Source organism: Callorhinus ursinus, unplaced genomic scaffold, assembly GCF_003265705.2.
Source record: "Callorhinus ursinus isolate GAN/ISIS: 27379988/994484 unplaced genomic scaffold, GSC_fseal_2.0 scaffold68, whole genome shotgun sequence".
Taxonomy (NCBI): domain Eukaryota; kingdom Metazoa; phylum Chordata; class Mammalia; order Carnivora; family Otariidae; genus Callorhinus; species Callorhinus ursinus.
Genome location: NW_027397130.1, coordinates 306903 through 332958, shown reverse-complemented (window position 1 = coordinate 332958; position 26056 = coordinate 306903). Strand labels below are relative to the sequence as shown.

At 52.1% G+C, this 26056-nt stretch overlaps 1 protein-coding gene across 4 annotated transcripts in view; it reads left to right on the top strand.

Moving 5' to 3' along the window:
• The window catches only part of TBCD (tubulin folding cofactor D), a 158211-nt gene that overhangs the window by 99610 nt on the left and 32545 nt on the right, over positions 1 to 26056 (top strand). For 3 of the 4 annotated variants that reach the window (XM_025859685.2, XM_025859681.2, XM_073886119.1), the window contains 8 exons: positions 5580 to 5609; positions 8207 to 8292; positions 13838 to 13918; positions 16885 to 16958; positions 18397 to 18514; positions 20046 to 20106; positions 21365 to 21387; positions 24292 to 24323. In XM_025859685.2, the coding sequence (XP_025715470.1) occupies positions 5580 to 5609; positions 8207 to 8292; positions 13838 to 13918; positions 16885 to 16958; positions 18397 to 18514; positions 20046 to 20106; positions 21365 to 21387; positions 24292 to 24323 (505 nt within the window). Of the gene's footprint in view, positions 1 to 5579; positions 5610 to 8206; positions 8293 to 13837; positions 13919 to 16884; positions 16959 to 18396; positions 18515 to 20045; positions 20130 to 21364; positions 21388 to 24291; positions 24324 to 26056 lie in introns of all 4 variants that reach the window. The other variant, XM_073886120.1, reaches the window with a different exon arrangement.

Below are 26056 nucleotides of genomic sequence, written 5' to 3'. Positions count from 1 at the left end.
ATGATGGCTGCTGGGCCTTGTCCCTGGGATACTTGCTGGTGATGTCCATGGCTGTGTCCCGCCTTCACACAGGGCTGTCTTACTGATGGCCAGTCACTTAGATCAGGCTCAGACATGGGCTGGTGCAGGTGCTGAGGGACCAGAAGCCAGGGCCAAGAGTTCCTTCAACAGCAGAGCCTGCTAGCTGAGGCGACAGACCGTCTGGAGACGGGAGACTTAGTTTCGGGTACAGACAAACAGCTCCCCAAGCTTTAAGAGGTAAAGAATGGACACGGACAGAACGGCTGTGCTTTGAGAAAGACGTGGGGTGTGGCTGGTTGTGGCTCGTGGGAGAGGTGAAGCCAGGAGGACCCTGGTGCTGGCCAAGGTTTGGTTTCCGAAGGGTTCGGGTTAGCGGGAGACCTGCAGGAGGAGGGTCCAGCCTGAGAGGCACTGGGGCTTGGGAGGGTTTTCTGTGAGCCCTCTGGATTGTCAGAATCGGGGGTATAGGGTACTTGAATGTGTTCTATGGGTGGTTGGGCTGAGGGGTCGGATTGAGAGCCCCCAGCTGGGACGTGGAAAGAGCCGCCTACCTTGCCCCATGGGGCCCCGCAGACTGAGCCTTCCTGGCTCAGAAATGGGTGAGCCCCAGGGGGACGGGGGGGTGACGTGGGAGGACCTTGCTCTGGAGGGCTCCGCCCACAGACAGGGGGGCTGAAGCTGATTTTAGGTGTCCAGAGGGGAACAGACACATGCTTTTAGGGACGGGTGGTAGAGAGGGTGGAGGAGGCATCTGTACCCCATGGTCTGGTCCAGAAGGAGGTTGTGTGAGTTTGTGAGACAGATGAGGAGGAGGAGGTGTCTGCTAGAAGAAACTGAGAGCCACTTGTTGAAATGCACATTTAGGATTTGAACACTCGCTTCAGTAAGGTTATTAACAGTTAATGGAAAGAGATACCGTGGAGGAGATTCTGACTGGTGCGAGGGCAGAGGGCACAGGTCAGCAGTTAGGTTTGTGCCTGGCTGGGTCAGAGGTGAAAGGTAGTACTCGAAGGCAGGACACATAGGTGCACTCAGACTGTCTTCGGCAGGTGTTGCACTGCCGTAAGATGTGGGATTTGGGAGAATCAGCGCCATGCTGGGCGTGCTCCCATGTGCTCTGGGGACCCGTTTTTGGGATTGTTAGTGTCACACTCAAGCTGGGACAGTGCAGGCTGGAGTGGCTGGGGGCCAGGGAAGTACCTGGCTTAGGTGGGAAAGGATGGGTGGTGGGCAGTGGCATGGCCACACAGGTGAGGTACCCATGTGCATAGTTCCTGAGAGGGGTGGGAACTGCTGGATCAGTTGTACTTGGTTCCCGCTGCTCCTACAGAAAGTCAGCAGTTTCTTTCCCACGGAGGGGAAGCCAGGCCAGGCAGCACTCGGCCACAGCTCCGTCGGGGATATTGGACTGTCGTTTCCGTCTGTTGTGATGTTTTTGTCTGGCTTGGGAATTAGGGTAGTCTGGCCCCATGAAAGGAATTGGGAATACAAGATCTTCCTCTTGTATTTTGTACAAGAAGCTTTAAAAGCTGGCCATTGGGCGCCTGGGTGGCTCAGTCGGTGAAGCATCTGTCTTCAGCTCAGGTCATGACCCTCAGGGTCCTGGGATCGAGTCCCGTGTTGGGCTCCCTGCTCAGCGGGGAGCCTGCTTCTCCCTCTCCCTCTGCCCCTCGTCCCCACTGCTCATGCTCTCTCTCAAGTGAATAAATAAAATCTTTTAAAAAAAGATTGCTGTTACTTTGTTTCTACTTTAAATGTTTGGTGGAAATCATCAGTGTATCCAATGGGCCTTTTTTTTTTTTTTCTTGTTCTGTGGAAGTATTTTGTTATTAATTCAGTTCCTTTAGCTTGTCTGTTTTTTTCTAGTGAAGGAGCTTCTCTGTCCATCTAAGCTATCAGGTGCAGTGACAGGGCATCGGGGCAGTGCTCCATCTGCCACTTCTCACGCTGTGCTCTGTCCCGTGTCACCATGAGGATGGTTGGCGTGGCTGTTGACACGTGACGGGTGCTCCACAGATGGGTGTTTCATGAATGGGTGACCATGGACCCAGGGACCAGCGTGGTACCTGCTCCCTTTGCTTGGGATGATGCAGGTGGAGTGTGGGCCTCCCCTCGTGTGTGGGAGCTCTGTTAGAGCATCTCCCGTGACCCCAGACAGTGCCTGCCTGACTGCCTGCTCTCTGTACCCCAAAATAGGTCTGATATAAGAGGTACTTGGCCTCAGGCCCTTCAAAATTTTGTGTCAAGAGAAAGTTTGCCAGCAAAGCCAGTCTCTTCTGTGTTCATGCAGTTTTGTTTCTTTTGTTTGGAGCATCAGTAGGAAGCCCCGTGATTCCTTGAGAGGCCTTCACATTTCTGCCCTGACATTCACTCGAAGGCCATAATCTTAAGACACTTTCAAACACAATGATGATTTTTTGTAAATCTGGACTTAGAAAGTGGCTTTTATATTTTCTTTCTTGTTGCCTGTAAAGTCAAACATTTTAATGGGAAGCAGTAGTAAAATCAAAGCATTGATACCTTTATAAACCCTGAGGAAGGGGTGAAAAAAACCAGAAATCATTTTGTTTGTTTTTCAAGTTAGAATTAAAATCGTTCAAAATTAGCAGGAGATTCTTTGCATGAGACATCATCTATATATGCCTGCTTACCTAGCAGCTGCAAAATTAAAACAGTGAGGGTAAAAGATGCATTTGTTTAAAGCTCAGGATTGAGTAGGTGATAACTTGGAATGAAATCTCTTACTGTGGAGCTGCCTCCTCAGATAAAGGCGTGTTCTGCCCCTTCTGGCTCCTGTTTGTGCTCACGTTGCATGCTCTCCTTGCTGGGTCACTCCCTGCTGAGGTTAGGAGGGTCTGGGCCCGTTCACTTGCCCAAGGACGAGGCCACCCTGCCCACCCAGGACCACAGGGCCACCGAGAGCATGTGGGCACAGAGAGGGTTTGAGCTGCTGTGTCCCTTTGGACCCTTCCTCTCCGGCCTGTGGTTCATGTGCCGTCACTTCCCGCCTGCACCGTAGTGATGGGCCTCCAGGTCCATGATGGTGGTGGTAGAAATGTGAGTTTGCTGGGCCCCATGAGGGCCTTGGTGAGTGCTGTGTTGGGTCTTCACAGCAACCCTGTGAGGATCTGGGGGGTGGCGGAAGGGAGGCCTGACTGATTGATTAGGGTAAACACGTTTGTGAATCGTGTAGCGGTTCAGTGTTCATTGCGCTCCACGTTGGAGGGTACCCACCCAGCCTGCAAATGTGTTGACATTCCCCAGCCAGGAAGGAAGGAGTGGTGCGGGTGGGCGGCCCGTGCTTCCTCATGGGAGGGTCAGTGTGAGGAGGGAGAGGGAGCCTGGGAGCCTTGCTTCATCTGCAGTTACACTAAATCTCCTTAAAGCCCACATTTAGCTAAAAGATGTTTGGCGTCTAAATTCCTATGTTACTACTTTTGACTTTCTGTGTTGATGTTGCATGGATGGAGTCATACAGCGTGTGACCCTCAGGACTGGTGTGCTCCTTGCAAGTGCGTCGAGGCTCTGGCTGGGCCGACAGCTCCCTCCTGCTCCTTGCTGGTCGGCTTCTGGTGACGGCAGAGCCACAGTCGCTCCAACCGTGTGCATGTTGTAGGAGCTCTGGGTTATGTTTGGTTTTGCACTATTTTAAGAATTAAGCTGCTGTGAACATTCGTGTCCAGGTTTTTGTGCGAACGATGGTGGTTGCCTGTTTAGCCCTGTGTTCAGAGGGGCTGTGCCGTTTCACCTTGCCACCGGCAGCCTGTCAGGGATCCCATCTCCCTGCAGCCTCGCCAGCACTCTGTGTTCATTCTGTGGTCCTGTCGGGCATGTGGTGATGCCTCATGGTGCTTTCAAGTTGCCTTTCTCTGATGGCGAGCACCTCTCTGTTGTTCCTGTGCCCGTGGCTCCCCTTTGCTGAAATGTCTGCCATTTGCTCGTTGGCTGCTGTGTGCACTGTTGAGTGTGGAGCTGGTTAATGCTTCAGATGCGGGGTGCCGCCTTCACTGGTGTGTGGCTCCTGGGCTCTGCTCCCGGGCTGTGGCTTCTGTCCTCCTGACAAGGCGTCTCACAGAGCGGGAGTTCTAAAGTTTGATCTGACCAGTTTGTCAGTTTTTTCTTATGTGGGTCGTGTTTTCCGTGTCCACTCTCAGAATTCATGGCCTGGCCCTCGGTCCTAAAGGCGTTCTGTTTTTCCATTCTGTTCCACCCTTGTCTGTGTCTGTCCTCTGTGTCCGTGTGCAGTCAGCCGCCATGCTGGGGACAGCCATCCCTGCCCTCTCTTCTTCAAGACTGCTTTACCTCTTCCAGGGTTGCATTTTTCTACATCAGTCTTGTATTATTTTTTGCCTTTTTGATGTCATCAGAATGGTAAATATGTTCCTTAATTTTGCTTGTTATGTAAATTGACATATCATATATCCACTGCCTTTTGGTTGGTTTCTTATTTTCTTTAATACATTTATTGCAAAAGGTTCAAAATGGTATGTAGAGAAAATTGAGTCTCCCTCCTCCCGGTTTGAAAGCTATGGGAGGGCCATGGGTGAAATGCCTGTCTGCTGTGCCTGGAGGAGACCACCCTGGTTCTGATTTTGGGGGGACCCACCTGAGATGCTGGCCAGGGGCAAACTCGGGGCTCTGTGCTTGGGTTTCTCAAGTTCCTTTCTGCACACCTGCATGTACTCCCTCTCAGCGCCCTGTAAGGTACACAGTGAACTGCCTCCAGGGGCTCTGTCCAGGAGAAGGGGCCGCATCCGCGGGCAGGGCTGCCCTGACTTCAGACCTGTCATGTGCTGACCACGCGGCCGTGCAGTTGCGGCCCATGCTGCTGTGCTCGATGTCCTGCTCTGTTGGGGAACTCTGAGCCCGCTGCTTTGGGGAGAGTGGGGTTGGGGAGCCAGCTGGGTGGTAGATGGGAAAGGAGGCGCTGCCCATTGTCTACCGGCCCTGCTGTTGTTACTGTGCCGAGGGCCTGGCTGTCACACCCCCACAGAGCAGGCGGAGGGAGGGGAGCCACCGGGGAAGTGAACAGGCATTTTAAAGAAAGCACCTGAAGACACTTCATTCTGTTTAAGTAAATATTTTGCGCGCTAGGCCTGTGTTGGAGGCTCAGGGCTTGTCCGTGATGGCCCCTGGGGAAGGCAGAGGGAGGAGGTGGGCCATTCATGTTCACCGTTGTGAGCTGCTATCACAGAGTCCCAGGGAAAGGGTCTTGTGTTGGATTTGATTTAACGGACTGATTTGACTCTGTTCTCATGCCTCTATCTAGGGCCTTGAATTAGGCATCAGTGAGAAGCTCGGCGTCTGCATCTAAAGGACACTTTTCAGGATGTGTCTGATTTTATAAACTTGAATTGTGGTTTAAAAAAGCACCAGGACCTAGAGACGGAATGACAACTACCCTTAAGGCTCTGATCAGCCAACAATGAGGACTTTTATTTAAAAAAATAAAGCCATGGGTCATTTGTGCTGCACGGCATTTGTTTTGAATTTCTTTCCTGATGTTTAGCAAAGCGCAAACCTAACTCACCTGCTCTGTTTGTTCTTCTTTTCCTTAGGCTGCTTTCCAGGAGAATGTGGGAAGACAGGTATGGCTACTTCTTGAAGTCTTCATTCCTAAAACTTCCTGTAGTTTTAACAGTAGAAATACCGAAAGCTGCAAACTTGGTATCTCCTTGCATTGTTAGATGAGGGTAAAGAATTTACCTAGAATAAGCTAATATTTAACTCAGTGACGTCTGGTCACAGAACCGCTCATGATGTTATCCAGGGAAGAGTTGACACAAGTTTTTTTTTTTTTTTTTTAAATAATTTTTTTATTGTTATGTTAATCACCATACATTACATCATTAGTTTTTGATGTAGTGTTCCATGATTCATTGTTTGTGCATAACACCCAGTGCTCCACGCAGAATGTGCCCTCTTGAATACCCATCACCAGGCTAAGACACAAGTTTTAAACAGTTAGTGTTGTGTTTTATGGTAAACTCGAATGTGTAAGTAATTTCACACATACACACATCAGAGCTCAGTACCTTATGCATTGCCACCTCATACTAGCAGTTGCCTGTGGGTGCAGGAGGGATGTGGGTGCAGGAGCCCGGCTTCTCAGGGACAGAGATGTGATCACTGCCCATCCTACGTGTGGTAGGAGCCAGCTTCTGGAAGCTCTTGACCCTGTGGCCTCTCTCTGTGCTCACCAGCACCACCGTCCACCCTAGTCCTGAACCTCTCGTGACTGGTCAGCCTTAGCTGTGTGATGTGGTCCTTATCACTGAGTCATTCACTCTGTTTGAGCCGGTGGCCACACTGGGACATGTGGTTGGCCTGGGGAAGAATGGACTGGAGGCGGGTCATGTTGGGGAAACACTGAGCTGAGCTCTGTTCAGTGCCCCAGGAGGAAGGTCTGGGCTGAAGAGGAGTATATTGTGGGTGAGGGCATCAGCAGATGGTGCTGGGGGACAAGAAGAGACAGTGATGGGCATCTGGGACTTGGGGGTCAGAAGTCAGGCTGCAGGGCCCAAGGGGAGCCCCATGTAGAAGGCTCGCTCAGCAGCGGGAAAGGCAGGCCTCAGAGAGGGAAGCCTCTGGTAAAACACAAGCATTCCAAGACTTGGTGTTGGGGTGTTTGGGAGGAAAATGCCCTTGTAGGTGCCCCCTATGTCCGTGAGGGTCGTTGTTGTAGAACCTGGGGGCCTGGGTTCTGCATGCTGGGTCCACCGTCTCCCCGTTTAGTTGCCGTTCTCCTGGGCTGCCAGAGGCCAGGGTGAGGGCTGACCCTTCTGCTTCCATGGCGGAGGCGACCTTTGGTTCTTGGTGGGAAGTTCTTCTAGAATCGGCCCAGGGAGGCCGTCCAGTCTTGCTTCCACAGCTGGCTGCAGGGCACGTGCTGCTTTGTGCTTCATTCTCCTCCAGCACCTCTGCCTCCTCAGGGTGTCTCCCTTTCTTCTCTGGCTCACAGTTGGCTGAGACCAGTGTCCTTGGGTGTCACTTAGTCCATGTCCACTTGGGGCCCTAGAAACTTAGAAGACGATGGCTCCCTAGGAAAAGCTGACCTCTGAAGGGGACCAGCTTCAGTGTGTCGGGCCCGCGAGTGTGGAGAGCTCCAGAAGGCAGTGCTGCGCTGGCAAAGGAAGGGGTTGGTTAGGGAAGGAACTTGGAAGCATAGGGGGTGGGTGGGCAGGCCGCTGCAGTTAAGGAACCTGCTGGAAGCTGAACCGAGGGGCTCTGGGCACCCCAAAGTCAGAGCCCAGGAGAAAGAGGCATCTCCCCACCCCTGGCTTCCAGCCTGCCGTGGGCAGAGCCCTGCTCCAGACACAAGGTGGTCTGGAGCAGGGGTGCTGCTGAGTCTTGGCCATCGCTGTGTCCCGTTTGGTGGGGACACTTGGGTTGGGTGAACAGTCAGGGAGAGGAAAGGCCTTTAACTACGGTCTAGGTTTAGGGGATCAGTGGGAGCTGGTGTTCTGGGGGTGTCCCCCCCCGTACTGATGTTTGCTGTGAACCAGCATACACATAGCACAGGGTGCAGGGGGGTTGTGTGTTAAAGAGACACAGACTTTGAAAGAAGTAGAGTCGTGTGGGCCCAGGGTGCCCCCCAGCCCTGCACACGGCAGTGTCCTGCTGTTTGGTGGGAACGTTGGAGAAGAAGGGTGCCAGAGCAAACAGGGTCACCCTCAGGGGAGGGCATATAAACTCCCCGACTTGGGATGAGGTTATTAGTGATGTTTGCGTGTTTGCGAGAATTCCCAAAATGTAACACACAGGCTTGAGGTGTGCAGGTGGTGCTGGGAAAATGGCGCCGACAGACTGGCTCACAGGGTTGCCACAAATCTTCTGTGTGCAAAACGTGCAGTATCTGGGATGAACATTGAATCAGGTGTGCCTGTACTGTTGAAACCTGGTTTTGCTTGTTTGTTTTTATGGTGTGGGTGTCAATCTCTTATTAAACATTTTAAAATGGAAAATGTTTGAGTTGTTTGAAAAAAATAATGAAATACTTTTGAGTGGTTCGTACTGTCCTAGCACCGTGTCCAGCGTGAGATGGGCAGTCAGTGAGTTGCCTGCTGTTGGCCCCCAGCGTGGCTCTGTCGCGGTGTGAGTGGGTGTGGTCGTGGCCGCTGGCCGCCCGGAAGTGCCTCCCCTCACTCCTGCCGCTTGCCCTCTTCTCTCTCGACTCTGTGACTAGGGCACTTTCCCTCACGGAATCGAGATTTTGACTGCAGCGGACTACTTTGCTGTTGGCAACAGAGCTAGCTGTTTCCTGGTTATAAGGTAAGTTATTAATTTGTCGCAAAATACAATACTCCCTGTGATGCAGATATCAGAAAAATCTCCACAATTTTCTTTCTTCCCCCCGGAAAGTCCACCAAGAGTAGATGTAATTTACATGACCGAAATTTGTGTTTCCCGCTGATTGGACCAGGTGCCCAGTGTGGGATTCTGTTTATGTAAAACTCTAGAAAACGCAAACTAATCCAGAGGCACTGCGGCAGGTCTGGGTGGCCTGGGGAGGGGTGTGGGATCTGCTTGCTTTTTAAAGGGGTGCTAACAGCTTCAGGCATGGTAACCAGAATGAGTGCTGTCTCTGGTCATCCCCTCCTCCCAGCCCGCCCTGTTGTGTGGGCGCTGCCTCTGGGCCCCCTTTGTGCCCCATGCCTCCTGCAGCTGCCACGGACGCACCGAGGTGGCTTAGGAAGGACTGTTTTTTCTTTCCCAAGCCGAAGGGATCTCTGGGGTGTTTATGACATGCGAGTAAGAGGTATTTGAGAAATCAGGTCAAGGGGTAGATAGGCAGCATCAGCACCAGCGCTGCAGGGCCCGAGTCAGACTTGCACCTGCGCGACTTGTGTGCTCACTGTCTTAGCTCCTCGCTGCAGCGCCAGCACGGGAAGGGCGGGGCGTGTCTGTGGTGGGCCACCCTGGCCGTGCACTAACCATTCTCCGTCCTAACGAGGGACTCTCGTGCACCTGGGCAGAAGTTCCTTTTCTCCCTTACAAGCATGCACAGATTTTTTAAAAATAGCATTTGGCCTCTTTCTCAGAGTCTTTGACTAAACACGCTGTATTTTAGCATCCTTTCCATCTTTTCTCAACATCTAATGGCTTTCTGTGCCTTATCAGTTCTTTCCTGCTCTTGTTCTGTTTTCTTTGTTAATATTTGAACATATGTATATATTTAAATACACGACATTTATTAGAAAATGTAGACTCTCAAACTCCATCCGTCACTGTTATAGGTAGAAATGCAGATACTGAATATGCATATGAACCAGGACCAAAGGGTGACGGATTTTAAAATATGCCATTGGGGATGGGAGTATGGGTGATTTTTTTTTTTCTTCTTTCTGAACGTATATTTTAATGTGCAGAATTTACCACTTTTCCCTGAGCTTCCTGGGTAAAATAATCAGCAGTTTTTAGCCTTGGCGTATTTTTCTTGTCGCTAAGGTTTCTAAGCTGGTCTAAGACTTACATGTAATCAGTTGTCTGCATTTCATAGAGATTTTGGCAAAGTTTAACCCTGTGCAGGGCGTGTTCTTTAATGGTGCGTTTGGTACTCTTAGTGTGGAAGAGAGGCGGTCAGTGAGGACAGAGTCCTGCGGTCATAGGACTGGGATCTTTGGGCACTTGGGGGGCTCTCCACTCCAGCCAAGACAGGGCAGACACTCAGGGTCCTGCTGTCAGCCTGGGCTGTGGTGGGGGCAGGGGGAGGAGAGGGAACTGTGCTGAGGGGAACAAGCCAGGAGGGATGGTCCAGGGTCAGCAGGGCCCAGCTCGGGTGTAGTGAGGGGCTTCTGAGCCGAAGTGAGGGGTGTGCATCTTCCTGAGTCATGGGACATGGTTCAACAGTCAGGTCTGCGTTTTGGCAACTGGAAGCACGGAGGTCAGGTCCCTCGTGAGGTGGGGGTCAGTCTGGACCCCTCACAAGTTGGTTCTTCTGGATATTAGAGTTTCTGGCACACAGATTGGAAGCAAGTTGAAAGCAGCAGGTGAAGACAGGTGGGGTGTAGCGGCAGGTGCCCCACCTTTGTTTTTACTTGGACAGCTTTGTTAAAGTTCTGAGAGCGCAAGGACACTGCCGGCCCCACACGTATATCGTAATCTGTCACCACGCCCAGGTAGTGGGAGAGCTGCTAGCACAGTTTCCCCGGGCCCCTTCCCCAGCTGGCTCCGGTCTGCTGGTCACTGGGTTAGTTTGCATTTTCTTAAGTGATGTGATGGAATCACACAGTATGCACTCTGCTCTTGTGCTGCTTCTTTCACTTGTTGCATGTTAACGATCCATTCATTCCTTGGTTGCTGACTAGTATTCTGTTGTATGGATACAGCACGTCCGCTTGTCCATCCCGGTCGAGGAACATCTGGGCGTCTCCAGTTTGGGGCTGCTGCAGATAAAGCAGCAGTGAATGCCCATGTACACGCCTGTCTGTGGGCAGGTGCTTTCGTGTGTTGAGCACCAGGGTTGGAACAGCTGGACCCTAACTTTTTAAGAAACTGCCAAACAGATTTCCAGGACAGTGGCCTGGTTTCACATGCCCCCGGCAGCCAACCCTCGCGGGGGCCCGCCTTTCTAACTGTAGCCATTCCAGTGGCTGTGCGGGGCAGCTCATTAATCTGTGTGTTCCTAATGCCTGACGGCTTTGAGCATCTTTCAGGGGCTTCTTTGATAAATCTTTCGCCTGTTTATTGGGTTAGTTTTCTTCTTACTGAGAATTTGAGAATACTTTATATATTTTGAATACGAGTACTTTTTCAAACAAACAGTCTGCAGATGTTTTTTGTCTGTGATTTGTCCTTTCAGTATCCTGTGTGTTCCTGAGACTAAACCTCTAAAAAAGTCATATTTATTTTTGTACATGTATTTTATTACATATAATTTCCATATAGGGAGATTCACCAATGTAAAATGTGGGTTTTGGCTGATGGGTGGACACCACTGTGGTCAGTGCAGGGCATGCTTCCCTTACTTCAGAAAGTCACTCAGTCCTGGGCCCTAGCAGCTCTGACCCCCCTCCTGTGCCCAGAGTCTGCCTTCTCTGGAATTGGTGTGAATGGAGTCACATGGCGCGTTTGCTTTTGCATCCTGGCCTCACCGTGTTACTGAGTTCCGCTGTCCCCTGCCCTGTCCTCCATTTACCGGCTGGTGGCCGCTCGAGCCCCTTTGATGTCAACATGTGAACACAGGGCTATTTCTGTTGGGAAACGACCAGTGGTCGTTGGCACTTTCTGTTGTGGGTGTCTTGTTGCTGGAAGTTTCCTTAGCAGATTTCTGACGTCTGTGGTCCTGTGCATGCTTCTTGACACACATTTTGTTGTATTTTGCTTTCCAGTAATTTGCACATTCCTGTCATACAAGTTCCTCAAACTAAGGAGCCCTCGGAGCACACTGTCTCCTTCTCTGCTTCCTAGCTCAGCGAGCGGCACGCCACGCACACAGCCAGCTCCGTTTTGCTTCTCCTACTGTCTCCTTCTCTGCATCCGCTTGGTGACCTAGTTCTGTCACTTCTGTGTCCTGATAGCCCTCACATGCTCCTCATGCTGCTGATCCCTTCAGCTGTCCCCGTGGCCCAGCTCCTACTGTCCCGACAGTGGCCAGGCCCTTGCCCGCCACCCTCTGTCGACACCCTCCCTGGCACTGCACGTGGCCTCCGTGCAGACCCTGAGCACTCAGGCAGTGCTGTACACCGGGGAGTGGTTCCGGACGTGTGTCTTCCCCACGGTCAGCTGTCAGTTGGTGCCAGAGCTTGACTGGAGCTCAGGTGGCTCGTCCTGTCTGTTTCTTCCCGTGAGGCCACTGGCCATGGATGCTGGCCTGGGGCAGTCCTGTCTGGCAGTTCTCGGGGCCCTTCGGTGATGGGGGTCCTATGGTCACATCTTGGCTCCTTTTCTGACAGCTTGTCCAGTGTCCTGGTTTTTCTGTTTTTCCTTCTGACTTTATCTGTTTCATCACTGTTAGAGGGTCTCAGTCTTACCTCTGGAGAAGCGTCTACTTTTCTTTCTTCCACATCCAGAACAAACGCCCTCTTCCGTCTGGCACCTTGTAGCACATGCATGTCCGCACAGCACCCGTATTCACCCTGTGCGTGTGCACACATGCGCCCACCCAGGATGCGGAAGCGTCCCTGCACCCTTCTCGGCCCTCTGTGCCATCTGCCTTGTTTCTCACCACCACGTAGCACGTGTGGCTGATGGCTCAGCCCATGGCGGGGGGGTGTGGACGGCCTGGCAGGTTCAGACGATATGTGTAAGCAGTTGAGGGTTTTAGGGGAGTGACATGTGCAATGTTTTTGGAGTAGGAACCACAGGGCGTGGGTCTTTCAGGTGTGCTCTTCTGTCCTGGTTCTGTCCTGGGGGTCCTTGTCCTCAGTTCCTCAGATCGTCTTCTAGAGAGGGTCGGTTTATGTCACACAGATGGCTGCACACCGAGCGGTGGCGCCTGATGCACAAGGTTGGCGTGGCTTCCGCGCTCCTCAGCGGAGGATGACGTCCAGCTGTGGGAGGTCAGGAGGTGGCTCGGGTTTACCATCCCACACGGCAGAAGGTGCATACCCTGTTGCTAACGTGCAGCATGCATGCAGCACCTTGTCTCTGCATCCTGTGTCCTCTGTGTGGACAGAGTGTAATTTCCTGGCCTTCGGCTTCTGTCTCATCTCTTGCTGATTTATATACAATGTGAAGTGATTATTTTTGCGCATGGTATGTCTCACCTGTGTGGTTGTATATGAATGAATTAACAAAAATGGGATCGCTGGATCTTTATGTTTTCAATTTCCTGTTTGATGCCAGTTACTGTCCGTAGAGGCTGCACCGGAAGGTACTCCCAGCGGTGTTTCTAGATGCCTCTAGGTCCTTCCAACAGTGGCTACAGCCCTTGCTCCCGACTTTGGCAGTCTGGCAGATGGACGGAGGTTTTCTTTCTGTCTCCCATGAGAAGGAGGCTGAACATGAGCTGTGTCCGTTTTCTTCTCTGTAAACTGTGAGGATTATCTTATGAGGTGATGGTATTTTCTGATGGATTTGGAACTTTATTTTAAAGAAGTCTTGTATTTGTGATAACAGTTGCTGATATTTTTTTTTGAGTTTGTTTTTATCTTTTGACTTTGTTTATGACGTGTTTTTCCTGGCAGACATTTTTCTTTTTTGGTTATGTGTTTGAATGTATCAATCTTCTTTAATGGGTTTTGAGTTGTAAGTAGAAAGGCCTGTCCTATTTGGAGATTTTTTTTCTTAATTGTCCTACAGTATTTTCACTAGATGTAACTTTTATTTTTGAGGCATAATTTATACTCTGTCAGCTCTCCTGGAATGAGGGGCACAGTTCAGTGAGAGCTGACGGTGTGCACACCTGGGTGACCACCTTCATTGAGATACCACAGGCGGGCGGCCCCAGCCCGCCGCTGTTGGTCACTGATGCCGTTTGTAGAACGTCGCATAAGTGGAATCAGAAGGGGTGTGCTCTTGCGTCGGGCTTCTGGGCTCAGCACGTTGTGCGTGCAGTGTGTTGTGAGTGGTCTGTATCCCGTGGCTGCTGCAGGGTAAATCTTAGCTCACCTGTTCTAGACGTTTAGGCTGTTTTGAGGTTGTGGCTCTGATGAATAAAGCTGCTCTGAGCTTTTATTTGCAAGTCTTCATGTGGACCTTCAGCTTTGTTTCTCCTGGGTAAATACTTACAGGGGGATTTCTGTATATTTAACTTTTATAAGGAACTGCCAAACTATTTTTGAATGTGGCTGTACAGTTTCACCTCTCACAAGCAGGTGTGCGGGAGTTCCTGCTCCTTCCCATCCTCACCGCCTCCGAATACTGTCTTTTTCAGCATGTTTATTGCCGGCTTTCCTGAGTACACACAGCCAATGATAGACCACCTGGTGACCATGAAGATCAACCACTGGGATGGGTAAGTTTTGTGTTTTTGTGCCTGTTTCATTAGTGATGTATTTTATTAGATTATCTGTCACATTAGAATTTTTTTTTTTTCCAGAGGAGAGATTAAATTGAGCTAAGTCTTGAGAGTATATCTTATCATAGGTTTCATATTTTAAGATGACTTTTGAGAAGTGATAGGAGTTCTAGTCTTCATGCCTGACATGCTGGTTAATGGTCTGTGTCCAGTTTTACCTCTGGAGACCTTAGGTGTGCCAGGTGTGAAACGTTCCTGTGTGGACACTGTCGTGTTGGTGTGTGATGGAGGATGTGAGCAGCCTCCCCCAGCCACTCCCTTGGTGGCCCCTTCCTCTGGCGCTGCCCTGCATGGCTGCTCTTGCCGGCGGTCTTCTCTGTTGTCTCCTCAAAGCTAGCAGGCTTTGGTGGCTTTTCCTGATGACGGAGTAATCTCAGGGCCTCTGAGCGTTTCACTAGCTCACCGTCCCTTCTGAGGGAGGGCTCCCTGTGCGATCCAGAACACAGAGGAGTGTCTGTGCCACCAGTTGCTGTTACCGCTACTGGGAAGACGACATTGCTTGTTGTAGGAGGGCTCGGTGTGGCCGCTGGTGCAGACAGGAGATCTCAAGGGCAGTAAGCGCCTGCAGATGTAAGTAGCTCGATGGGTCATACGTCCAGAACCCCAGCTTTAGGGTGGGTGTCACTTGCAGAGAGTTCTTTCTGATCTGCTGGGGAACGTGTTCCAGCTTCTGCCAGGACCAGTGCCATGGGTGGTGAGGCATCCGGTCTGTCTCCCTCACGTGCAGGAACGCAGGGCTCTCCCCAGGAGCGGGGCACCTCTGGCAACAGGAGCACCTCTGTGTGCCGCTTGTGTGGGTACGGCCCACCCGCCAGGAGGCCTCTCTCTTGGTTTCCTTGCCGGGGACCTTCCTGAGAGTTGTGCCAGTTTCTGACACTTGAGGCATAACTGCAAAGACTCTTGTAATTAGGACAAAGATCCCATGCACTGAACCTGTGATAAATTAGTTAATTAGCTATCAGTCAGTAGGGCATTTAAGACCAGAATTATACACGTATTATTACCTGTGGTGTTAGATAAACGCTTGAGCTGTTGAAATCTCCAGCTGATGTCAGAACGCTCACTTTCTTCAGTTCTGGGCCTCTCTTGTTAGGTGCATTTACATTTATAATTTGTGTCTTCCCAGCGGTTTGACCCTTTATCATCATGACATGTCCTTCTCTGTTTCATGTTAGATTTCTTGTCTTAAAGTGATTTGATAAAATTATAGCATAAGGGTCGGCATACTTTCTTTAAAGGGCCAGGCAGTAAATATTTTAGGTCACTGTTCCATATATTTTATTGTTTTTCCTTTACATGACCTTTTAGGATGTAAAAACCATTCTTAGCTTGGGACCTTACCAAAAGAGGCCCAGATGGAGCCCTGGTAGCAGCTCCTCGCCTACTGCCCTTTGCTCTCAGCCTGTGTGTGTTTTAAAGGGTCTCGCTTTTTATATCCATTCTGACAAAGTCTGCCTTTTGTGTGAGGCTCTTAGTCTGTGCACGTTTAATGTAATCATCAGCATGGTTCACTTTCTGCCTGTCATCTTGCTGTTTGTTTTCTATTTTTTTCTCATGACTTTTGTTAACTTAAGTTAAAAAAGATTCTTTGTGGACATTTTCTTTTTTAGAATAAGCTCTGAAGACCTGCTCCCCCCTGCTTGTGTGCACGCACTCTCTTTCTCTGACAAATAAAATCTTTTTATTTTTTAAAGATTTTTTTTTAAAATTTATTTATTTGAGACCAAGAGATACAGAGAGAGAGAGAGACAGCAGGAGCAGTGGGGAGAGGCAGAGGGAGGGGGAGAAGCAGACTACCTGCTGAGCAAGGAGCCCGATGCGGGACTTGATCCCAGGACCCTGAGATCATGACCTGAGCCGAAGGCAGGTGCTTAACCATCTGAGCCACCCAGGCGCTTCTAAATAAAATCTTAAAAAAAAAAAAAAAAATTCACAAATGGGACTTTCTAGTTGTCTGGTTAGCACACGGTGATTAGTGTTGGGCATGGTGGTCGTGGATGTGTGGTCGTTGAGTTTCTTGGTGCCTGAGACATCCTTGCCTCCAAGAACTTGTGGTTTGCTGTCAGAAGTGGACCCCCTAAGCAGGACCTGGGGGCCCAGGAGGGGTGGGACGTGGTCCTGCCTGGTACGGGGGACATCCTGTTTTCATGTTTCTGTGTTCACTCAGTGCTGATGTATTTTGGATGTTTAATCGTCAAAATACAGATAGCCCTCTTTTGCATGTTTGTTTCCACCCTAATGTTTTTATCCTGTTTCTGTGTTGTCCTGTTGTCGTCATCCAAAGCATTGTTGTTACAGTGATGACTGGTCTCCACCGCTGTGCCCTCCTGGTGTCTAGTGCCTGGCGGGTAGGGTGAGGTTGGGGAAGCTGGGTCTGGTCAGAGGCCATCTGGCCCCAGCGGGCTCAGGAGGGCCCCAGGCCTTCACTCACCAGCCCTGGGGGCTTCCTTCTGTCGTTTGATGTATTGAGAACATGTCTGATGTGTTTTCATTGGAAGTATTTGTACTGATGTGATTTGTGCCTTAGCCATACGACATTCCTCCTGTGCAACCCTTGTGGTCCTCACAGTGAGGGTTTCACGTGGCTCTGCCCAGTATGCCCGTCTTCTGAATCCCTTGGGGTGTGGGAGGTTGGAGACACACTGCCACGTGGCACCCAGAGAGGGAGGCTGTGCCCCATGCAGGCCTGGCTCAGGCCCTCCGTTTGGTCAGTTTGCTTGTCCTTGTGTGTTACAATCACAGGTGCTTATTTGTTTGTTCATTTCTGTTAGTTTTTATTGGTGGTTTTGAGTCAGTGGGCAGTTGACACTCCTGTGTTCTGTCTGTCCTCTCTCTTCATGAGTGGAATAAAGTTCGAGTCATCAGAAGGAAGGAACTGACAGTTGTCTTCATCCCTCCCCCAGGGTCATCAGGGAGCTGTCTGCGAAGGCTCTGCATAACCTGGCCCAGCGAGCTCCCGAGCACAGCGCCACTCACGGTGGGTGTGTTCCGCCGTCCTGCTGGCAACACACGCACCCACGCGTGCACCTGCGTATCCGCCACGCACACAGCAAGGGCGAGGACAGGCCGCTGCACTGGGGTGCAGGCCTGGAGGGCTGAGTGATGTTGTGTTCCTCTCTCGCTGAAAAGCATGTGAATGAAGAGCTGGTCTGCGCTTGGTCAGGGGACAGAACACAGCCAGATGCCATGAACGTTGTGGTGTGTGTGCCCTGGGTGCAGGCGCCGATTACCGCAGGGAGCTGATGGCTTCTGTTGTGTGTCTCGTGTATTTCAGAAGTAGCTTTTTTTTTTTTTTAAATGAAGTAATTCACAATCTAATAAATTAAAAAATGAGCTTCTTTCTGGCAGCTCCTGGCTGTGGGAATAGGAGAGGAGAACTGCCAGGTCCAAAGGGACCACACCCATTGTCATTAAGGAAAGAACCCATACTCCAGAATAAACAAACATCTGATTTCAATATAGGGAACCATACTCAAATTTCTTTAAATTATGCTTATTCTCACTGACTTTTAGAGGGTAACTAGTGGTCACATTGTGACCAAATGAAGTCACCGATTTTACTTATGTGTGCCTCTCACACACTCTGGGCCATTAGTTCCTAAAGGCCTTCAGCTTCATGGTCTGTTTGTGAAATGCGATGTCAGGAGTCTCTTATTTACCTATAATTGATAATCGTCATGGCCTGAATGAAGGGGCGCTCCACCTTGCCCTTTTTTTTCCGGTCGGAGAGCATTAACAGGATGAGGGATTTCCCCAGTTCTTGTACACTGACCGCTGCGAGCTGCCATGTTTGAGCGCCTGTGTGGCCTCTGGCTTGGACGCCGTCTGCTTCTACAACCCCTGCAGCACTGCATTTGTGTGTTCAGGGAAGTGGAAGCACAGAGGGATGTGATTTCCCAGGTTGGTGGGGCAGAGCTGGTGTGGACATGGCTCCTCATCTGCACTCCACCAGCCCGCAAGGGTTTTGTCACTTTGCTTTCTGTCCCCAGAGCACCAAAGTCATAGAAGTTTCTTTTGCTCTGAGCAGGGGCAGCAGGCTCCCACACTGAGGTGCATCACGCACAATTGCAATGTCCTGCCGCTCGGCCTCCATCCTGCTCTGTGCTCAAGGCAGAGCCTCTGCCAGCCATTCAGCCACAGCAGAGACCCAATTCTCTCTCTTCACTTTGTGTCCCTGCCCTGTGTCTTGGGGACCTGGGGATTGGGAAGCTCCCCTCCCCCATTTTGCTCACTTCTCTGGGTGCCGAGGAGGGTTTGGCCTGTTGACTTGGGTTAAGTCCCAGGTGTTGCGCTCATGGCCCTTACAGAGGTCACGTTTCACGGGTATGTCTCCCCTTTGGATTCTGAGTCTGTGAGTCTGACACATTGTCCTCTGTGCACTCACTGATGTGTCGTCTGGCCCCTGTCCTTTGCAGTTCTCCCACGTCTGCTGTTGATGACACAGAGTCTGGACCTGCACACGCGGCACGGAGCTGTGCTTGCCTGTGCGGAGGTCGCCCGCGGCCTGTACAGACTCGCGGTACAAGAGAGCAGGTAGGAGAAGCACCACAGAAGAACCACTGCAGTCGTGAGCTGGGGACCCCCGTCCACCTTCCTGTTCGTTTACTTGGGACGGCGTCACTGGGTCGTCAGATTCCCGTGTTTTATTTGACGAAGTTTTTCAGTGTTTTCTCTCCTCTCACGGGCCGTGTCTGTTGATGGACTGCCACCTCTCCAGTGGGAGCCTGCGAGTTCCTGGCCAGCTGGGGCCACTGATGGCCTTAGGTGTCGAGTGGCTGTTTTCTTACGTTCCCTTGTCTTTCTGGGTATCGAGTTAGGTTATAAAAGCAAGACATGTTTTCAAAGAGGATAGTGAGTGGGCTGTATACTCAATATTCTTCGCTCGTTATTACTTTTCATAATTTAGAATACCAGAGAATATAAATGGTAACGTTTCCACTGAGAACTTTTCTAGCCGGCAGAGCTCTAACGTGGCAGGGGAGCACACGGACATTCGGAGCAGCTCCATGTTTTGTACGTTTGTAGGGCTACCATTGGGGTTTCTACTTCTCTTTCCAACCGACTTTTCCACAAAAGGAAAAGCTCACAACACACCACAGTGTTTGCAGCCTGGATTTTGGATTGCAGTTTGAGGAACACTGTGTTTTAATCCCATCAGATTACTCCGGATGATTCCTTGGGGGCCATGTGAGGCAGGGTTCTGGCGACAAGCCCAGGAGCTTTGGTCTGGTTCACCCCCTTGCGCCCCATGGCCTCGATGTACACTGCCGTGCAACTTTAATGACATCCACGTGGGGGTGAGATGGCACCTGTGGGCCAGGCCGAGGACTTGGTGTTGATGGCAGTGCTCTCTGTGATTGAGCAGAGACCAGGCGACAGCCAGAGTCCTGCCCAGTACAGTGGCATGGGATGCACCAGGGCATGACAACCTGGGAAGCATCCACCGGGGCAGGTCAGAGAGACCAGCACCTGGGGTTTTCTTGGGGGCTGGGATATGGGTAGTCTCTTCCTGGACCCACATCCCAGACTCCCAGAAGGAAAACAGATTTCAGCATAAGGCACCTGGTTTGTACCAACAGTCTAGGCACAGAGAATCCTCATTCACAGTTAGGAAAGGGTGGGAAGCCTCCCGAGATCCAGGTTCTTGGATGCAGGCTGAGGGCCAGCTGTGCCTTGGCGGCAATGAGGCCACTGTGTGAGCTCTCATCTGGTCACAAGGCCCTCAGCTCAGCAGCGGGGGGGGAGGGGGGGTCTTGTCTCTTTTGTCAGACAGTCATATTGGCTGCTCTGTGGCCCTGGGGGTCCCGGCTCTCCAGCAGGGCTCTTTCTTTCTCCATCCCAGGGCTGTATCCATTGTCAGCAAGCTGCTGCACGGGTCGCGGCTTTATGGGAAGGTCCATACACCTCCCTCTTTGAGTAGATGCTGCTTTTAGGGGATTACCCTCTACAGGTGTTTGGGGAAGCTGGTTGGGCACCTGAACAAAGTGCAGACCTTTCTGAGCCCCAGGCCCCCTTAGTGCTTGCTGTCCTCAGAATCTCAGCTGTTGTGTTTGAACCCATGCAGGCCCGTCGCAGACTACCTGGATGAAGCGGCAGTGCAGGGCCTGAAGCAGATTCACCAGCAGGTTTGTGTGCGGCCCCCGGGAGGGTCCCATTCTCCAGGTCTCCTGGTGCCTGGAAATGTCCTCTGCCCTTACAAGCTCTCTCCCGCCTCCTCAGCCCTGATCGAAGCCCCAGAGTCTGATGACAGGACAGGCCCTGCTGAGATCAGTCCTGGGGCCCATCTCTCAGAAGCAGGTCTCCTCTTTGGCCTCACTGGTGGCTCGTCTGGGGTGGGAGGTGCACGTGCTCTCCTCCTGCCACCGATCGGGCCCCGTGCAGTGACACGGTCTCTTCTGTGCTGCCCGGCCACACTTGTTCCCTGGGAGCTCAGCGCCTCGGCCGCGTTCCACGCCTCTGTCATGGACGTGGCCTGTTCTGTGGAGGCGGCACATAGAATGAGTATGATGGCTCTGACTCTCACCTGTGCCTCCACGGTGGGACTGCCATCTGAAATTACACCCAGATTCTGTGTTTGCACATCTCAGGGTTGGGGGGAAGTGTGTCCATTTTTTGGGTTTTTGAGATTTTCCAAAGCTCTGCGACTGAGAAGAAGTGAAGTGTGAATTACAGGCCTAATGTTACCAAATAACATCAAAGTCACTCATGAGGACTTAGATGGGTTGAATATTTGTTGTTCCGAATAGAGTTCTATATTCTTTAAGATTTATCTCTGTAGGTATAACACCATTTTGATAGCAGATCCTCATCCTGCGTATGCTACTGACTTTATGATTTTGGCAAATCCCTTCAGTGGGGTGTGGGAGTGCTGTGCGGTGGTGTGCATGAGGGTGGTGCTGAAGAGGGGTGTAGCATGGAGACTCAGCAGCCAGGTGGGGCATCCCCAAGCTAGGGGTCCTTTGTGGAGTTCAGGAAGCAGCAGAGTCTGCCCCCCTTGAGTTTCTGTGGGACAGAAAGAAGGCATTGGCCAAGCTCAGTGCCATCCTCGGGAGAGGGGTGCTGGTGGTCCCGGCTGCCCAAGAGGCTGTCTGGGGACCTTGGAACCAGGACACAGGTCAGTCCTGGCTCCCCGCTCTGTGCCTTGGTTTCCCCTTCCCAATGGGGGCACTAGAAAGCAGGTTGTCGTGAGGTGCTTGCTGGGAGTAGAGTGGGCTCCGTCACGAGGTCCCCGCTGTCAGCTCTCTGAGGACGCCCAGCCTGAGAAATGCTTGTTCCTGCTGTGTCCCCATCACTCCTGTCCGTGCTCAGTAATGTTCTATATCTATTGTGTGGTTTTAAAATATCAATTAATTTAAATAACTGACTTTCACTTTTTCATTTTAGCTTTATGATCGTCAGTTATACAGGTAAGCTTCACAAACCCCACGTTCTTGTTTTGTGTCTTAAAGAAAAAACACTCTGTCAGTGAAGATTGGGCTGGGCTGTTAGGGCTTCTGTCCAGTCACCCCCATGGATACCTGGCTTGTGTTACTTTCTTTGAAGGGGCATCACAGTCAGAAGATGTGAAGGTCGAACTAGCCTCGTTGGTGTTTTTAAGCTTTATTGAGGTTTCCGTGTCCTGTAATAAAGTTTGCTTGTGTAAGCGTGTGGTCCGATGGGTGCTGGTCATTGCAGATGGCCGTGTGGATGCAGCCGCCATGCCGAACAGCTGGTGTCACCTGACGCTTTCCTCCTGCCCTTTGCAGCCGTCCCCAGCCCAGCCCCGAGGGCCCCATCTGAGCTCTTTCTCTCTAGTGCTGCCCCTTGTGAATTTCGTGCAGATGGAGTCCCACTGGGACGTCCTTGTGGTCTGGCTGCTTTCACTTAGCGTGAGGTTTCAGAGGCTCACCCCGGTTGTGGTGTGCACCACGGTGTTGTCTTTGTGTCACCGTGTGCTTGGTGTGTTTATCTGCCCACGAGGTTTGGGTGGGGGTTGGGTTGTTCCAGCTTTTGGCTACTTGGGGTACTTGTGCTGTGAACATTGGTGGGTCAAGTCCTGGTCTGGATGTGTGTTTCCACTTTTCTTGGGTAAATCCCTGGGGGAGGTGGTGGTGGTATATTTTTAAGGCCCCGTCAGACTTGTCCGAAGGGCTGCGCCCCTTTGCTTCCACCAGCAGTGTTTGGGAACGTTCTCTGTCCTCATCACACATGGTGGGCAGTCTTCACTGGGAGTCGCCCCTGTGGGTGTGCAGAGGCCGCGGGCACGGCCCGGAGGTGCATCTCCCTGCATCTCCCAGTGAGCTTGGCATCTTCTCCTGTGTAACTGGCCATCTTCTGTCTCCTTTCGTAAAGTGACTGTTCAGATCTTTTGCTTATTAAAAAAATTTCATGGTCTGTTTTCTCACTGAGCTGTCAGCACTCCATGTGTTCTAGATGTGAGCTCTTTATAGATGTGATTGCCCAGAATTTTCTCCCAGTCTGGGGCTTACCTTTTCATTTTTCTTTGTGGCTTTCTAATGTAACTGTTCAGGGTAGGGAACGTGGCCTGTTCTCTGTTGTTCTTGACATGTTCACCTTTTTGTCTCTTCCTGAAAGCGCGTGGCCTGCTCTTACCCCTGGCCAGGGTCTCAGACCTACTCAGGTCACCTGAGTAGTTCTGAAAGAAGTTCCTCAGCAGGAGAAGCCCTGGAAGGGGGCCGAGAGGCAGTGGTCCCGGCCTGAGTCCCTGGTCGGGGGCTAGCTAGCGTTGCTCTCTGCTGCTTTGGCAGCTGGTCTAAGTTCATTTAAAGCTGGTCTTCTGCGCTCCTGTCCTATTTCAGAATCCCTTTTTCTGGACAGCTCTGTTGATGGCTCGGTGGCACAGACGGCCTCTCTTAACAGCTGTCCCCCGACGGACAGACCTGTACTTGAGCCAGTGTGTAGGGGGGCTCATTCGCATCCCTTGAGCACTGTGGGACGTGGCTGGGCCCGTGTCCGGACCTTCCGTGGCTCCACAGGCCCCATGGTTGGTGCAGAGATGTGTCTGAGGTCTTGGGATGCTTCCACAGTGTTGTCCCCTTCAACTGTCCTTCCACTCTGGTTGGGGCAGGATGTTTGTGTTTCCCTGCAGACGATGCGCACCTCCTGAGCGACTCACAGGGGTGCTGCTTTCTTCCCCAGTGTGAGTTAATGGACACTTCACCAGAAGTACCTGGTGGAGCTGAGTGTGCACACGGACAGCAGCTGCACGGCATGGCACGGTCCCAGGGAGGAAGGGTGGCGTGGCTGTGCTTTCTGGCATGGACGTGACTGCTCCCGCCGCACGTTTTCCTTGATGGCTGGTGAGGAGGGGTCAGCACCTGGGGAGCTCCCCTTGGGCTCTCGACTGTTCCGCTGACACCGTCCACACTGGCTTTCCACCTGTTCTGACAGCAAAGAGGAGCAGCTCCGCCTAAAGTAGAGAGCATGCTCATTTCTTTCTGGTGAAATGCTTCAGCCCCCTGGACTGATAAACTGTGGTCCGGAGTGGGCAGAGAGCCTCAGGCAGACCCACCAGGACGAGGGAATGCCCTAGTGCGCGTAGCTTTGTCTGATAGCCGATGGCTTATGGTGGTGTCCATTAGCATTTTACAGATTCTAAATACATCTGTGCTGCTTTTGAATTTGGTTTAAATTTCTCCTGGACTCAGTGGGCAGGTGGCCCCTGGGCTTGGCTCCCCACCCCGAGCCTGGGAGCGCCCTTGACTTGTCTGCTTCCCTCCCGCGCCAGACTCTGTTCTCCATGTCGGGAGCCTTCCTTTCCTAGAGGTCATCCAGTTTCTGAATCGCTTAGCACAGAAGGGAGACAGTCCTGTTACTCTGCACCAGGAGCTGCAGTCTCATAAACAGACTTCTGTCTTCTCGTGGAGTGCGCTTATGTTCACATCTGCCACTTTGCTGTGCTCAGTGTACAGTATTAGGTGTCCAGAACGGGCCATGTTTCTTCTCTAGCGGACGTTAATGGATTGCTTCCTCGGGCTGGATGGTGGTAACTTCCCGGTGTCCCTTGTTCTTAGAGAGTAAGAGTTGAGCAGTATTTGGGATCTGTGCCGTGTGACTGTACAGTGCGGTTCATGCCATAAGGATTATCGTGCCCAGGAATACCTGAGAACCAGAATGACTTCATCTGGAGGATGGTCACGGCACATCTTCCATTTCTTTACAGAAAGGCAGTGATTACCAGCAGGAAGAAGTGCGGCTGAGCAGCATCTCACTGTTCGGAGTCCGAAGTTACATCTGTCACTTAGTGAGGATATTTTATATTGTGATGTATAAGAAAGATTTTAACTCTGAATGTCTTCATTAATTTTCAGGGGTCTCGGAGGAGAACTCATGAGACAAGCAGGTAGGTCTGAGCCATGGGCTTGTACGTGACAAAGTCCTAAGGGCCTTTGCTTCCCTGTCTCCAGTGCTGCATGGTCTTCGTGGTCCTCTGGGCCGGAAGTGTGCCGCGGCACACGTAGCTCCTGCGACCGAGGGCCCGCCTCCCGCCTCCACTCCTGCGTGTTCTGATGTATTTTGGCAGCCACAGGGTCGGCAGCTGGGCCAGGGTGGGCGAACGGAGGTGTGATTTGTCTTTCACGAAGGGAGGTCACCATCCCTCCTCAGTGCACTGTGTATGTAACTGCAGCCAAGGGTAGATTTCAGATTTCAGTTGAATGTCCACAGGGAACTCAGACGATGCCTAGCTTTCCTGGAGCCTTCCCAGCTAAGTCCACGGGAAACCCCAGCACTCCTCCACTTGTCTGGGGGTCGTCTGTCAGGCGCCTGTCTGTGTGCAGGAGGGCAGGCCTGGATGCAGGGGAGCCCCTCACCGGGGAGTGGAGAAGTCAGGGAGGGCCTGTGGGCTCAGAGGGCAGGCCTCTGGTGCAGTGACCATAGGGTGGGGACTGGTAAGCACATGGCTGGGGCTGGGCTGGTGGGGGAGGGGCGGGCACTGCCAGTCCTACGTCCCTCCCAGGCTCCCTGAGCGCTCTGTGCAGTCCCCCAGCCTGACCTCTGGACCAGACCCTTCAGTATGCGTGCTTGGTAGTTCCTTTTCTTCCTGGAGCTCTTGTCCCTTTGCTTCTGGAATAATCCACTGCACTGGTTCTCACTGTTCCTTCTGTGTCCTTCCTCCCATTGTGCCCTGCCCCACCCAGTTGGCGCCCCCAGAACTGTCCCTGGACCCCTCCCCGGCCACAGGGCTGTCTGTGCCTGCCAGCAGCCAGCTAACCCAGGAAGAGGGTTGCAGCATATGCCTTTTGCTGCTCTCATTTGCCCCAGACCCTCGTCTTCACAAAGAACTGCTAGTTTCCTACTTCTGCTTCAGTCCTCAGTTGGGATTCTCAGTTGTTTTTTTTTTTTAAGAATTTATTTACTTGACAGACCCAGCGAGAGCGGGAACAGAAGCAGGGGGAGTGGGAGAGGGAGAAGCAGGCTTCCCACCGAGCAGGGAGCCTGATGTGGGACCCGATCCCAGGACCCTGGGATCACATCTGAGCCAAAGGCAGATGCCCAGAGACTGAGCCCCCAGCGCCCCGAGAGTCTCCGTTTTATTAAGGAGCAGTGACCATGTGCAAACCCTTGAGTGGCTGCAGAGGGTCTTGCCGAGCTTCTAGTACTCCCTGTAGTCCGACCTCAGAGCTGGTCTGCGGGCCTCCAACCCGCCGAGCTGTGCATAGCGTCTGTGCTGCTCTGACCTCTGCGTGCAGCCCCGGACGGCAGTGGGGCCTTCGTGCAGGACTGGTGTGCATCCCTCTGTCACAGAGCAGCCTGGGTGCTGGGCTCCTGGCGGACGAGGTGGTCCCTTGGGCCGTGAGCAGGAAGTGTGTGGGGTATGGCCTGGGCGGGCAGGCGTAGGGGGCCCTGAGGAGCAAAGGGCACAGTGAGGGGGTGTGGGCAGGACCTTGGGCCACAGCTGGTCACAGCAGAGGTCTCAGATCACAGTGGTGTGGTGGCCTGACAGGGAGCTGTGCCCCCAGGATTGCTCTGCATCTGAGACCATACAGGACAGCACTTGCCCGGCCTGCAAGCGGGAAGAAGTCAGGGGCTCCTGGGGTCCGTTTAAAAAGCAACATCATCAACACGCGAGTCCAT